The sequence below is a fragment of the Staurois parvus genome, unplaced genomic scaffold (genome assembly GCF_062004578.1).
Source record: "Staurois parvus isolate SC_StPar_1 unplaced genomic scaffold, SC_StPar_1.0 ptg001046l, whole genome shotgun sequence".
In the NCBI taxonomy this organism is placed as follows: domain Eukaryota; kingdom Metazoa; phylum Chordata; class Amphibia; order Anura; family Ranidae; genus Staurois; species Staurois parvus.
This window is the reverse complement of record NW_028318842.1, coordinates 530,001-544,775: the sequence shown is the minus strand read 5'-3', so window position 1 is coordinate 544,775 and position 14,775 is coordinate 530,001. Positions and strand designations below refer to the sequence as shown.

General features: G+C 42.3%; 1 protein-coding gene across 1 annotated transcript in view; it reads right to left on the bottom strand.

The window, feature by feature from the left end:
* Positions 1-9,289: 9,289 nt before the first annotated feature.
* The window catches only part of LOC149440907 (vomeronasal type-2 receptor 26-like), a 70,935-nt gene continuing 65,449 nt past the window's right edge, over positions 9,290-14,775 (bottom strand). Inside the window, exon 3 of the mRNA XM_089657997.1 lies at positions 9,290-10,683. Within this exon, the coding sequence (XP_089514123.1) occupies positions 9,791-10,683 (893 nt within the window). The 3' untranslated portion in view covers positions 9,290-9,790. The remainder of the gene's footprint in view (positions 10,684-14,775) is intronic.

The following is a 14,775-nucleotide window of genomic DNA, read 5'->3' as shown; positions in this document are numbered from 1 at the left end:
GAGATCTGCAAAATACTCACCATGCTTCTTATCAAATTCCTTGGGGTGTCTACTTTCCAAAAAAGGGGTCATTTGGGGGGTTTGGTGCTATCCTGGCATTTCAGGGACTCCGAAACTGTGATAGGTAGTCTGGAAGTGTAATGAGGAAATAAAGCCCTTTAAAAGCCTGAAGGTGCTTATTGGATTTTGGGGTCCTGTACTTGGCTAGACTGCCAAAACATCTCTCACATGTGGTACCCCCATACTCGGGAGAAGCAGCAGAATGTATTTTGGGGAGTAATTCCACATATACCCATGGCATGTGTGAGCAATAAATAATTTAAGTGACAATTTTGTGTAAAAAAAAAAAATGTTTTTGTCATTTTCCAAAAACTTGTGGTAAAAAATAAATTCTTCTATTGATTCAACATGCCTATCAGCAAATAGTTTGGGGTGTCCACTTTCCAAAAAGGGGTCATTTTGGGGGGTGGGGGTGTTTTATGCCCAGCATTAGAAGTTTATGCCACACATCACTCATCTAACCACCTGAAGACCAAGCCTTTTCTGACACTTTTTGTTCACATGAAAAAATCTGACTTTTTTGCTAGGAAATTAATTTAAACCCCAAACATTATATATTTTTTAAAGCAGACACCCTAGTGAATACAATGGTGGGTACTACAAATTTTTATGGCACATAGTACTCGCGCAGCGATTTTTCTAAGCAAATTAAAAAAAAAAAATACACTTTTTTTACTTTTAATGCACAAAACACAATATATTGGCCAATTATTTGGCAAAATATAAAAGATGATGGTATGCCGAGTAAATAGATACCAAATATGACATGCTTTAAAACTGCGCATGCTCCGTGCAATGGTGACAAACTGCATACATTTTTAATATCTTAATATTGGCACACCTCTGGGACACCATGTCACACAACCAGGAGACACAATGGGAGACCTCAATGTTTTAGTACTTAAGGGAAATTTCAAATCCATTCAGGAAAGAAAAACCTTTGAACTAAGAATGATAATTCTACTTGACACCAGAGATAACGGCCTGAATGTGGACCTGGGATTCCTCACTCATTATCCAACAGTTTTATGACTATTAGCTGTAGCTTGACCCCCTCTGTGTGAGTGTAGTATCCCCCCCTCCCCCCTCTGTGTGAGTGTAGTATCCCCCCCTCCCCCCTCTGTGTGAGTGTAGTATCCCCCCCCCCTGTGTGAGTGTAGTATCCCCCCCCTCCCCCCTCTGTGTGAGTGTAGTATCCCCCCCCCTCCCCCCTCTGTGTGAGTGTAGTATCCCCCCTCCCCCCCTCGCTTTGGCTGTATCTTATCTTTAGCCTCTTTTTTTTTTTTATCTCTTCTAACATTTTGCTGAAACTTTGTGAGTAGTACTGCTTAGACTTGAAGAAGGGGACATTCCCCGAAAGCTTGTCCTCAAAATTGTATGTTAGCGCAAATAAAAAAAGTATCACGGACAGGACTCAATTGTTAATATCTATAGGCAATGCTTTAAAAGCCTTTACAAGCCACCATTTTAGATTTACAGAGGAGGTCTGGTGTTAGAATTACTGCCCTTCATCTGACGTTCACGGCGATACCTCACATGCATGGTGCAACCGCTGTTTACATACCGGCACAGCGTCAAGGCTTGTGCACACAGGTGTGCGCCATGGGAGGGGCAAGTTTTTATTTTTTTTTTAAGTTATTTTTATTTTTTTTATTATTTTTACATTGTACCTTTCATTTTTTTTTTATCACTTTTAATGCTATCAGAGGGAATGCAAATATCCCCTATAACTTCAATGGGCATTGTCATATATTCTTTGTTGAGAGATCTGGGGTCTATCAGACTCTGGATATCTCCTCTGCCCTTACATTATCTCATGTCACCAAGATCGGTGATCAGATGCTTTCCCAATTTACAAATGGCGCTGTTTATATCCTGCAAAACTGAAGTGATGAAATGCTCGTAGCTTCCGAATTCTTAGACTATAGAGATGATTGGCACCACTCTGGTTTCCAATCAGCTCTATGGTCAGCCGGCAGAAACATTCTCAGGTATCCGCAATGACACGGGACTGGCCGAGAAGGCCGTGGAAGGCAGCGGGGGAGGGGGACATCATCTTCCGCTGCTTGTAAAAGCAATCCTGCAGCTAATTAGCCACTAGGATTGCTTTTACATGAAAGCCGTTTGCTGGCTGAAAAAAACAATCCCAGGATGATACCTGCAGCTGTAGCATCATCCTGGTATAACCATTCAAATCCAGTGATGTACCAGTACATCGTTGGTCCTTGTTGGGTGTATATGCTATGTTCTTTTTTTTTTGTATGCAGCCTGTGGACTGAATGAAAAAAAGAGAAGAAATCTCTGTCAGAAAAAGTGTGTGGTATGCCCACCATTAGAATATACCGCCTGCATCCACCCACTTCTAATGGTGGGCACACATTAGGTCACGCGGTGCCACATGCGCCAGTTCCAAGATTGTACAAATGTCTAAATAGTGGCACGCTTGAATAAAACTTGTCCACGTATAAGTGGTACCCCATATGGAGAAATGATGACACCAAGTCCCAAACTATCTTGCCACTGCTCCCCATGTAGTCTGGGCATCCGGGGGGCTCCACGTGACTATCTTTTCCCTCGTAAATCTGAAACTTATAAGTATAGCCTGTTGCCCTCTCACAGGTCTTCTACATCTTGACCCCATATCTGGCACGCTTGTTGGGGAGAAATTGTTTGAATGGAAGGTGGCCAGAAAAATTAATGAGGGACTCATCAACGCAGATGTTTTGCTGGGGAGTATAGACATCTGCAAATTTTTGGTTAACGTGATTTACGAGGGGCTGAATTTTGTGGAGCCGGTCAAATTCAGGGTCATCCCGAGGATGACAGAGTGTATTGTCATTGAAATGCATAAAACACAATATACTCTGGGGAGTGCGCATGCGCGGCCGGCGGGACGGACATGTCCCCGTGAGGCTCCGTCTCCCCGTCGGGTGACGGCGCTCTACAGCAGCGGGTCCCGGCCCGCAATCACTCAAGGGGGATCCGATCCCCATGGCAACCACCCCGGGTCCTGATCCGCCCGGGTCTGAGGGGGATCCTCAGCTTCAGGTCGGAGAAATCCGACAGGGGACTTGGTCTCCACTGTGAGCTGCCATAAGCCCGCCCACCGCTACACACAGCATACCGCGGCTGCGGTGAAGAAGGAGAGAGCAGGGGGGGCTGAGCATAGTATAACAGCCCCCCCCTTAGCAAACAGCAAAATGGTCAAAGGGGCACCCCGACATCAGGTCCCCCCATCGACCAAAACTATTAAAGAGGCCTTGGCAAAGGCCTCCACAAAGATGGCCGCCGCTCCAACACGTGGAAGCAAGCAAGCAGCAGGGGCATATGCAGCCCTGCAGGATCCGCAGCCCAGCCATCCCTGCACGTCTGAGGGTGAGTCCGACAATGAGACAGATGTCCCTGCACAAGCCATGATGCCTGACCTTACATCCCCAGACCTGTTGTCACGATTTGAAAAAATGCTACACAAAGCTTTGAAGCAAACCTCGGACCGCATTACTGCCACACTTTCTAGGGAAATCCGTGAGCTAGGACAGCGCACTGCGGACCTAGAACAGAGGGTAGATGGTCTTGACGCTTCGCTTCAGACGCTTACGGATGACCTCGATCTTCTGCGCGACGAGAACGCAACATTATTAACACGACTGGAGGACTTTGAAAACCGAGCACGGCGTTCAAACCTGCGTATCCGTGGCCTTCCGGAAACGATTGTTGATGTCCAATCAACGATAACAGCTCTGTTCAAAGAGCTCGCTCCAGCTATCCCAATTGACAGATTAGAATTGGATAGAGTTTACAGGGCGTTAGCACCACGACGCACGGATGGTCCACCACACGATATTATAGCCAAGCTCCACTTTTTCCGCACCAGGGAGCAACTCCTGCAGGCTGCCCGTAACGCAGAATCTCTTCAGTTCCAAGGTCATACCTACCAATTGTTCCAAGATTTATGCCCCACAACTATCTCCAAGCGCAGGGCAATGAAACCCCACCTACAAGTACTCCAACACCACGCTATACAATATAGGTGGAGCTTCCCCTTCGCAGTGCAATTCCGATACCAGTCCAGAGATTACACCTGCAAGACTCCAGAGGACCTTTTAGACACCCTACGGATCCTGCAACTACATTCCCCAGCGACGCCTTCAGAAAGCGCCAAGCGGAGGTCCACATCTTGCTCACCGCGGAAGTCCCTCCCCACACGTGCAGTTGAAGGTCAACTCCATTTCCACAAGCGGGGACGTTTTTCGTCTCTGGGCCTGCCTTCGCAAGATACCATGGACTGAACAATATTCCATGTTTATTTTTCTTTCTCCTGTTTTCGCCACATGCATCGTAAGGTGTACTCGTTTGGTTATCACCATGGCGGTTACCACTGTAGTTATCCACTTTTCCTTTACCTGTTAAATTTTGGTTGCCCCAATATCTGGGGATTGTTCTACACCCCCCCTCCTGAGCTCCACTGCAGTTTATGTTTGGGATCCTGGGTTCTGGCGGCATGAGATACCACACCCTTACACCGACGTTATCCAACTAGCACTACCAGTGCCGCCTGAGTCTAGAATCCCTGATTTTCCTGAATGTTCTTTTTATGCACCAGCTTTTTTTTTTTCTATCGGGACCTAGCCACCATTTATTAAATACGCAGCTGTCACCCTCACGGTCCGCGTACCTGCACATTCCACCCTAGCCCCTGTGTTATTGGTTATTTAATAACACTTGGGCTATTGTTGTTCCCTGGCCAACCCTGATTCAGGGTGTCCTTAGGGAACCCACCTTTTAGGCCACGAATGGCCTTCTACACCCCTTTTCACCTGTTACCTTTCTTATACCGTACCCCTCCTCCTTCCATCCAACATGACTCCATGACTTCGCACAACACGCTTCGTAAGGCTCTCATCCCCTGCAGTAAGCGTCAGGCTACACCCCGAGTGGGAGTGCCACGATATACAAACCGCTTTGCACTTTATCCATGGGCTTGCTAAATATCCTCACCCTGAATGTACAGGGTCTCAATATTCCACAGAAACGGAATAAGGCTTTCCGAACCTTTGCTACACTTAAAGCTCACGTGGTCTGTCTGCAGGAAACGCATTTCACTCCCAACTCCACTCCTAAGTTTTTTGGTCCTCGATATACTCAGGTCTATACAGCTTCTGCCACCTCCAAGCGCAGGGGGGTACTGATAGCCTTCCACCACACAACACCTTTCACGCTATGCCCCGAAATCAAAGACCCGGAGGGTCGTTACCTCATATTAGTAGGGCAACTCCTGGACACAGATGTTACCATTGTAGTATATTACGCCCCAAACCAAGACCCCTTACCATTCCTCTCCCACTTACTCTCGGTTATAGATCACCATAAGCGCGGAACTCTAATTGTTAGCGGAGACTCTAACAGTGTAATATATCCCTTTCTTGACAAATCTCCTCAACCATCCCCCATCCCTGCCTCTAAACAGACCTTCCAAGCTATACTACATCGTTATTCTTTGATAGACACATGGCGGGAACTCAACCCAACTAAACGCCAATACACCTTTTATTCTCATCCTCAGTCATTCTCCAGGATAGACCATATTTTCATTACTATCGCCTCCTCCCCTCGGCTTCTGGCCTCTGAAATAATTCCAATCCCTTGGACTGACCATTGCACCGTATTCACGGCTATGGCCTCGTTAGCCCCATCCCCCGCTGAATCCTCTTGGATCATTAATGATAACCTGCTTGCAAACCCAGCTCCCTGTTTAGAAATTGAAGCAGCCCTAAAAGACTATTTCACTCTTAACCAGTCTCCTGGTATATCCCCTCTCCTGTTATGGGAAGCGCATAAACCGGTATTAAGAGGGTTCTGTATTAGCAAAGCATCCTTCTTAAATAAAACCAAAAGGCAACAACGTCTCTTACTGGAGCAAACCTATGATCGTTCCCATCAAACTTTTCAGGCGGCTGCTACGCCCACCAATCGTGAAGCCTTGGAGCGATCTAGATTGGCTCTAGATCTTTTTCTCACAGATCAAGCGGAACTCTCACTTCGTAGATCTAGACATAAATATTATACTAGGGCAAATAAACCCAATACACTCCTGGCCCTCTCACTTCGTAGGCTCGACCAACTCACTAAACCTATCCGGATTCGCTCCTCCTCTGGCAACCTCACTAGTAACCCAGAACATATTCTACAGACTTTCCATAAACATCTGTCACAGCTTTACTCTTCTTCCACGCCTTTTGACCCCGCACAAGCTGACACCCTTCTAACTTCCATTTCCCTCCCGAAACTCTCAGAGTGCCAGTTAGCGGCGCTTGAGCGACCTATCTCCCCTGCCAAAACCTTAGACGCTATTAAAAAACTAAAATTACGGAAACGCCCAGGACCGGATGGCTTCTCAGCCACTTATTATAGGAAATTTGCTCACCTCCTCACTCCCATCCTTACTAATGCTTTTAACGATTTATTATCTGGCCAAACCTTTAACCACAAAACAGCGCAAGCGAACATTTCAATGATCCCAAAGCCGAACTCTGATGACACGCAGTGGTCCAATTACAGGCCAATATCTCTTCTTAATATTGACATCAAATTGTTAGCAAAAATCCTATCTTCACGTCTTAACTTGTGTATTGGCTCTCTAATTCATAACGACCAAGTGGGCTTTATCCCAACTAGACAAGCAGGAGATAACATCAGGCGTGCATCTCTTCTAGCAAACTTAGCTAGGTCTCGTAATGTCCCTACCTGTTTCCTCTCCCTAGACATTCGGAAAGCATTTGACAAAGTCTCATGGCCATACCTCAACTATATTTTACATCGTTGGGGTTTTGGCCCACACTTCTTAACCTGGATCTTTTCGTTGTATCGAGAACCTTCGGCCAGAATCAGGTATCTGGGGCACAGATCATCTCAGTTCCCAATTTCCAGAGGCACGAGACAAGGTTGTCCTCTGTCCCCCCTGCTCTTTGCCCTGGCTATAGAGCCCCTGGCCCTCTTAATCAGAGCTAACCCGGATGTTAAGGGACTCGAAATAGGGGGCACGCATCATAAATTATGTCTCTTTGCAGATGACGTCTTGCTCTTTCTTACATCCCCATTAACTTCCTCCCCTTCTTTACTTCGGCTCCTTGAGACATTTGGCGCGCTTTCGGGCCTAATAGTAAACCCTAATAAGTCGACAGCACTCAACATTTCCCTCTCCCCTTTAGAGTTGTCGCACTTGCAGCAGATTTTACCATTCCCATGGTCACAGTGTCATATCCCTTTCCTGGGTATCAAACTGACTCCTAGATTATTAGACCTCTACGCAGCTAACTATCTTCCGATGCTAAACCACCTCTCAACCCTTCTGACCAAATGGTCTTCCCTTCCCCTCGCATGGCTCGGCAGAATAGCGGTTATCAAGATGTCAATCCTCCCAAAAATTCTATATCTGTTTAGAGTCCTCCCTGTCCCAGTACCTCCTCACTACCTCCGCACACTGCAGAGTCGCATCTCTTCCTATGTATGGGGCAATACTCGTCCTCGTATACCTCGCTCCACCCTCTATCGCCCTAAGCTCAGTGGAGGTCTAGGCCTACCTGACATTAACAAATATTATCAGGCAGCGCATTTAGCCCAGTTGCCTAAATACCATGCAACCCTTGAAATCCCTCAATGGGTTGCTCTTGAATCGATAGAATGTGACCCTTTATCTACCACAAACTTACTCTGGTTGAGGCCGACGGATCGCCGCTCTATAACCAACCCCATCACTTCTTACTTTCTATCCTTATGGGACAAACTGAAAACCCGTTATCTTCTACAATCACCACACAATCCTATGCTCTCGTTCCTGCGAAATCCAGCTTTCCCCCCAGCTTGGCAGACACCCCTTTTATTTAAAGCCTGGTCCTCTGCTAATTTACTCCGTACACATCATTTCCTACAGAGGAAAAAGTTTAAATCCTTTGCCTCGCTGCGGGAAACAAATAGCCTCCCAGCCTCCGAGATATTCCGATACTTGCAGCTACAACACTTTTACGCTCCCTACGCCACAATAACCAATCGGCCAGACACCATGTCTTCCTTTGAACGAGCATGCTACAAAGACCCTCATAGGCGTGGGCTTATTTCCTGCTTATATTCACTTCTCACTACTTCGGTTACCACGTCCCCCCCTTTGTATACCCATAAGTGGGAAGTGGATATGGGAAAGACATTTGACCCGTCTGAATGGGAACGCATTTGGGCCAACACAAAATCATCCTCACAGAACATTGTAGCATTGGAAACGAATTATAAAGTCTTAACCCGCTGGTACTTGGTTCCGGCGAGAATAGCAAAATTTACCCCTAATTACTCGCCCAACTGTTTTAGAGGCTCTACGGACCCGGGAACATACTACCATATGTGGTGGGACTGCCCAATAGCCCGATCCTTTTGGGGTGAAATCTTCACCATGATCTCTACACTTAACACAACCACCCTACAACCCGACCCATCAATAGCCCTACTCAATCAATGCCCCCCTGGCATCTCCAACTCGCAATTTAGGCTCATCATGCAAGTTACAACGGCGGCTAAGCAGGTTATAGCAAAATCCTGGAAATCCCCCACCCTGAGTATCGCGGCCGTCAAAACTAGAATAACACAAGCTATGATACATGCAAAGGTGGAAGCCACAATTCTTGACACGATTCCTAAATTCTTACGCATATGGAGCCCCTGGGTAGAGCGCTTTCTCCCCCCTAACTTTGACGAATCACTCCTTCTCCCCTGATTTGTATACAATGCGCTATGGATATAATCAATAGCCCTTTGTACGTAGCACGCAGGGGCGTTTGTAAACTCGCTGAACGTTCATGGAGCCATGGTTGTTGTTCCACTTTCCCTCTCCCCCCTTCCACCCCGGTTTGACCCCCCCCTTCAAATTTCCCCTATTTCTTTAATGCACTCGGGAGACATTACCATGATTGGCGGGAACAATACTGTTTGTTATTGTCAACTTGTATCTACCTGTTTATGCTAGTAACATATAGACATTTGTATTGTGAATCTCATTCATTTTTTTTATATATATATTCTATTGCCACTTCCATGTCCATTGTACTCTAACAATGTCTCCTTGTTTGTTCCACTCTGCTTTATTGTTAATAAAAATAGTTTGAACAAGAAAATGAAGTCAGCTTAAAATGTGAACTTACTGAGCTCCCATCATCTTTACCTAATATTAAAAATGATTTTAGAATGCCCAAAGCAAATTGTATTTATTGATATAGCAGGATACATTTACACACAATATAATTAAAAGTGACCCTGACACTATATAAATCACAATCAGCTTACAGAAGAACGTTTAATATCTATCTTCATGGAAGGTGGTGAGTGAAATCTTCCCTCTCTTGAAGAGTGATTGGCTCTGGTATCTGACACTTTAGGAAGTTTTGGATTCTCCCCCCCTCTGGTCACTGTGGTTCCTCCTCACTAAGTGATTACATTGTTCTATACTGATGTAATGTTCGATGGGAGGAACCACTACACCCAGTAGGGGACAAGGTTTCCAACAAATCCAAAGTGTCTGATACCAACGGTGTCCAGAGCAAAAATTAAATGCACCATCCACCAGAGAAATAAGTATGAAATGTTTTTCTATACAGTGTTCATTCTCAATACACTAGCAAAATACTACAATGAACACTAATAGAGATAATGCCATAACTACAGGTAGCCCAATGTTGCTCCATACATATCAGCGGATAACTGTCTTTGTATTCAGGTCAGGTCTGAGCAGAATTATGTAACATTTTGGGAAGAATATACAGCCAAGAAGTCCAGAACTTGATGCTATTATAGCAAAGACCTCCACAGCCACCATGTATTTCCCTCTGGTGCTCAGATAGGCCGGGATCATGGCAATCCAGACACTGCAGAACACCAGCATGCTGAAGGTGATGTACTTGGCCTCATTAAAACTGTCCGGTAATGTCCTGGCCATAAAAGCGATAATGAAGCTCACAGCTGCCAGAAGCCCCATATATCCCAGGACAGAGTAGAAGCCGATAACTGAACCCTCATTACACTGAATGATGATCTTCCCCTGATAAGAGTGAGTGTCTCTATCCTGGAAGGGGGGAGAAATAGACAACCAAGTGACACAGATTATGACTTGGACCAGTGAGAAGACACAAATGATACAATTGGGCAGTTTGGCTCCCATCCATTTCCTCCAGGGACTCCCAGGTTTGGTGGCCTTAAAGGCAATACACACCATGATACTTTTGGCAAGTAGAGAAGAGACGGCAACTGAGAAGATGACACCAAAAGAGGTGACACGCAGCATGCAGGTCACATCTACTGGATGGCCGAGGAACAAGAAGACACAGAGGAAGCTCAGCATGATGGAGACCAGGAGAAGATAGCTCAGGTTCCGGTTATTGGCTTTAACAATGGGGGTGTCCCGGTAATGTATAAATATCCCCAATATTAAACCAGTCAGAAGGCAACAGAGGATGGAGACGGCTGAAAATACGGCAACAATGGTGTCACCAGTGTAGGAGAGAAATTCCACCACTCTTGGAACACACCGATCCTTCTTCTCATTTGGCCAGTCATCATCAGGACATTTCATGCAGTTTTCACTGTCTGCAGAAAGAACAATACAAACACAATGAGCATCGGGGTCAGAGCTTGTGAGGAAATGAACTGTCTTGTGTTGTCTCACAGCTAGCAATGGGATTTCCATCAGTTAATTGTGGGAGATAGATAGATAGATAGATAGATAATAGATAGATAGATAGATAGATAGATAGATAGATAGATAGATAGATAGATAGATAGATAGATAAATAGATAGATAGATAGATAGATAGATAGATAGATAGATAGATAGATGGATGATAGATAAATAGATAGATAGATAGATAGATAGATAGATAATAGATAGATAGATAGATAGATAGATAGATAGATAGATAGATAGATAGAAAGATAGAGAGATAGATAGATAGATAGATAGATAGATAGATAGATAGATAGATAGATAGATAGATAGATAATAGATAGATAGATAGATAGATAGATAGATAGACAGATAGATAATAGATAGATAGATAGATAGATAGATAGATAGATAATAGATAGATAATAGATAGATAATAGATAGATAGATAATAGATAGATAATAGATAGATAGATAATAGATAGATAGATAGATAGATAGATAGATAGATAATAGATAGATAATAGATAGATAGATAGATAGATAGATAGATAGATAGATAGATAGATAGATAATAGATAGATAGATAGATAGATAGATAGATAGATAGATAGATAATAGATAGATAGATAGATAGATAGATAGATAGATAGATAGATAGATAATAGATAGATAGATAGATAGATAGATAGATAGATAGATAGATAGATAATAGATAGATAGATAGATAGATAGATAGATAGATAGATAGACAGATAATAGATAGATAGATAGATAGATAGATAGATAGATAGATAGATAATAGATAGATAGATAGATGATAGATAGATAGATAGATAGATAGATAGATAGATAATAGATAGATAGATAGATAATAGATAGATAGATAGATAGATAGATAGATAGATAGATAATAGATAGATAGATAGATAGATAGATAGATAGATAGAAAGATAGAGAGATAGATAGATAGATAGATAATAGATAGATAGATAGACAGATAGATAATAGATAGATAGATAGATAGATAGATAGATAGATAGATAGATAGATAGATAATAGATAGATAATAGATAGATAGATAATAGATAGATAATAGATAGATAATAGATAGATAGATAGATAGATAGATAGATAGATAATAGATAGATAGATAGATAGATAGATAGATAGATAGATAGATAATAGATAGATAGATAGATAGATAGATAGATAGATGATAGATAGATAGATAGATAGATAATAGATAGATAATAGATAGATAATAGATAGATAGATAGATAGATAGATAATAGATAGATAGATAATAGATAGATAGATAATAGATAATAGATAGATAATAGATAGATAGATAGATAGATAGATAGATAATAGATAGATAGATAGATAGATAGATAGATAGATAGATAGATAGATAATAGATAGATAATAGATAGATAGATAGATAGATAGATAATAGATAGATAGATAATAGATAGATAGATAATAGATAATAGATAGATAATAGATAGATAGATAGATAGATAGATAGATAGATAGATAATAGATAGATAGATAATAGATAGATAGATAACACTGTTCAACAGGTAAAAAGTTTTGGGCATAAAATTAGCTAATCTTACATAATTTTGGGGTGCTGAAAACGAAAATGACCCTAAAAAATGTTGATTGGCTCTAGTTTCCATGATATATTCACCCATCTAATGACGTAAGCCATTCAAAATTATGATGCAACTTCAGCTGCATATTGCGCAATTGATACTGGTGACCAATAGAAAATGTCATGTATACTGAGATGATGCAATATTAGCCTTTAATTGCATCACTTCACTGCATAAAAGCTGCAGTATCTGTAGCTGATTGGAGTTCGTCTTTACATTTGGTTTTATGCTTCTATAGGCTACTCAGTAATGCCTCGAACTTGTGTGAATAAAGCAGATAATTTCTGCTATATCTGCGGTGAAATAACTTTTATCTCACAAAAAAGGAGGATAACAGGAATGATTAAGAAAGCCTACAACTTGTATTTTGGCTGCAAGATAGGAGACCAGGACAAGAGCTGGGCACCACATATATGCTGCAATTCTTGTGGGACGGCTCTGGAGCAATGGTTGAATGGAAAAAAGGCATCTATGCCTTTCGCTGTGCCAATGATTTGGAGAGAGCCAACAGATCATGTTAGTAATTGTTACTTTTGTATGGTGCCTCCAACAAAAGGGCTAAATAAGAAGAAAAAGTTATCTGTGCGCAATCCAAATATTCCATCGGCAATACGTCCAGTTCCTCATGGAGAGGGGCTACCAATTCCTAAAGCACCAGAATCCTTCGTGGTTGAGTCAAGTGAGGAAGAACCTGAAGCGTGTAGTCATCAACCGTCAACCTCACATGACCCAGACTTTCTTCCATCCACACCCACTGAACCACACCTCATTACACAAGTGGAATTGAGCGATCTTATCAGAGACCTGGATCTTCTGAAGAACAAGGCAGAGCTTTTGGGGTCAAGACTACAACAGTGGAATCTCCTAGCAAGTGATGTTCGTACGTCTTTCTACCGTCATCGTCAGAAAGATCTGATCCCATTCTTCGTCCAGGAAGGTGATATTGCTGTATGTAACAATGTTCATGGTTTAATCTCAGCCATCGGCGTATGCTATGATCCCGATGAGTGGAGGCTGTTCATTGATGCTTCAAAGGCGAGTCTTAAAGCTGTTTTGCTCCATAATGGCAATCAGCTGCCGTCAGTTCCAGTTGCTTACGCAGTTTCAATGAAAGAAACGTATGAAAACTTGAAAGAGCTTTTAAGGTGCATCAACTATGATGAACATCAATGGTCGATTTGTGGTGACCTGAAGGTGATTGCTATCCTACTTGGACTTCAAGGTGGATATACTAAGTACTGCTGCTTCCTCTGTGAGTGGGACAGTCGTGCGAGAGAAATGCACTATGCCAAAAGAGACTGGCCATTACGCCAGTCATTGCAGCCTGGAGAAAAAAATGTTAACTATCCAGCACTTGTAGACAGCAATAAGATCTTATTACCTCCATTACACATCAAGTTGGGATTAATGAAAAACTTTGTTAAGGCAATGGACAAGAATAAAGCAGGTTTCAAGTACCTGATTAGCAAATTTCCAGCACTTAGTGCTGCAAAAATAAATGAAGGAGTCTTTGTTGGGCCACAGATTCGTAAACTTATTCATGATGATGAGTTTGTTTCTCTGTTGCGTGGAAAGGAAAAGGCTGCCTGGACAGCATTTGTATCAGTGACATCAAATTTTCTTGGAAACAATAAAACACCAGACTACAAGAAAGTGGTAGAAAAACTCATCCAGACTTACAGAAATCTGGGTTGCAACATGTCTCTAAAAATTCATTTTCTACATTCGCATCTGGATTTTTTCCCACCAAACTGTGGAGCAGTGAGTGATGAACACGGAGAGCCCTTCCATCAAGACATTGCAGCTATGGAAAGAAGATATCAAGGTAAATGGAGCCCATCAATGCTTGCTGACTATTGCTGGACAGTTGTAAGAGATAGCCCTTTCCTCGAATACAAGAGAAAAGCCAAGAGAAGCAAAACCGACACAAACTGAAGACAAAACTAGTGAGAAACCTAAGTATTAAAATGATTCAACTTAGCTTATGGCTATAATTTTTCTTGGTAATCCTATGCAATATATTCTGCCATTTAGGCTGTTATGTAGTCATATCACTTGCTTTATATTTGTGGAAAGACATCTATCTATATAATTATTGTGCATTATGTAGTCATTACGCCTATAGTAGAAAACTTTCCGTTTACAGAAAAACTAGAGCCAATTGACAAATTTAATTGTTATATTTGAACTCAGAATGTGAAATTCATTAAGAAATGGATCCTTTTGTTTCCAAAACTGGCAAAAAATAAACATTTGTTGAACAGTGTAATAGATAGATAGATAGATAGAAAGATAGATAGATAGATAATAGATAGATAGATAGATAGATAGATAGATAGATAGATAGATAGATAA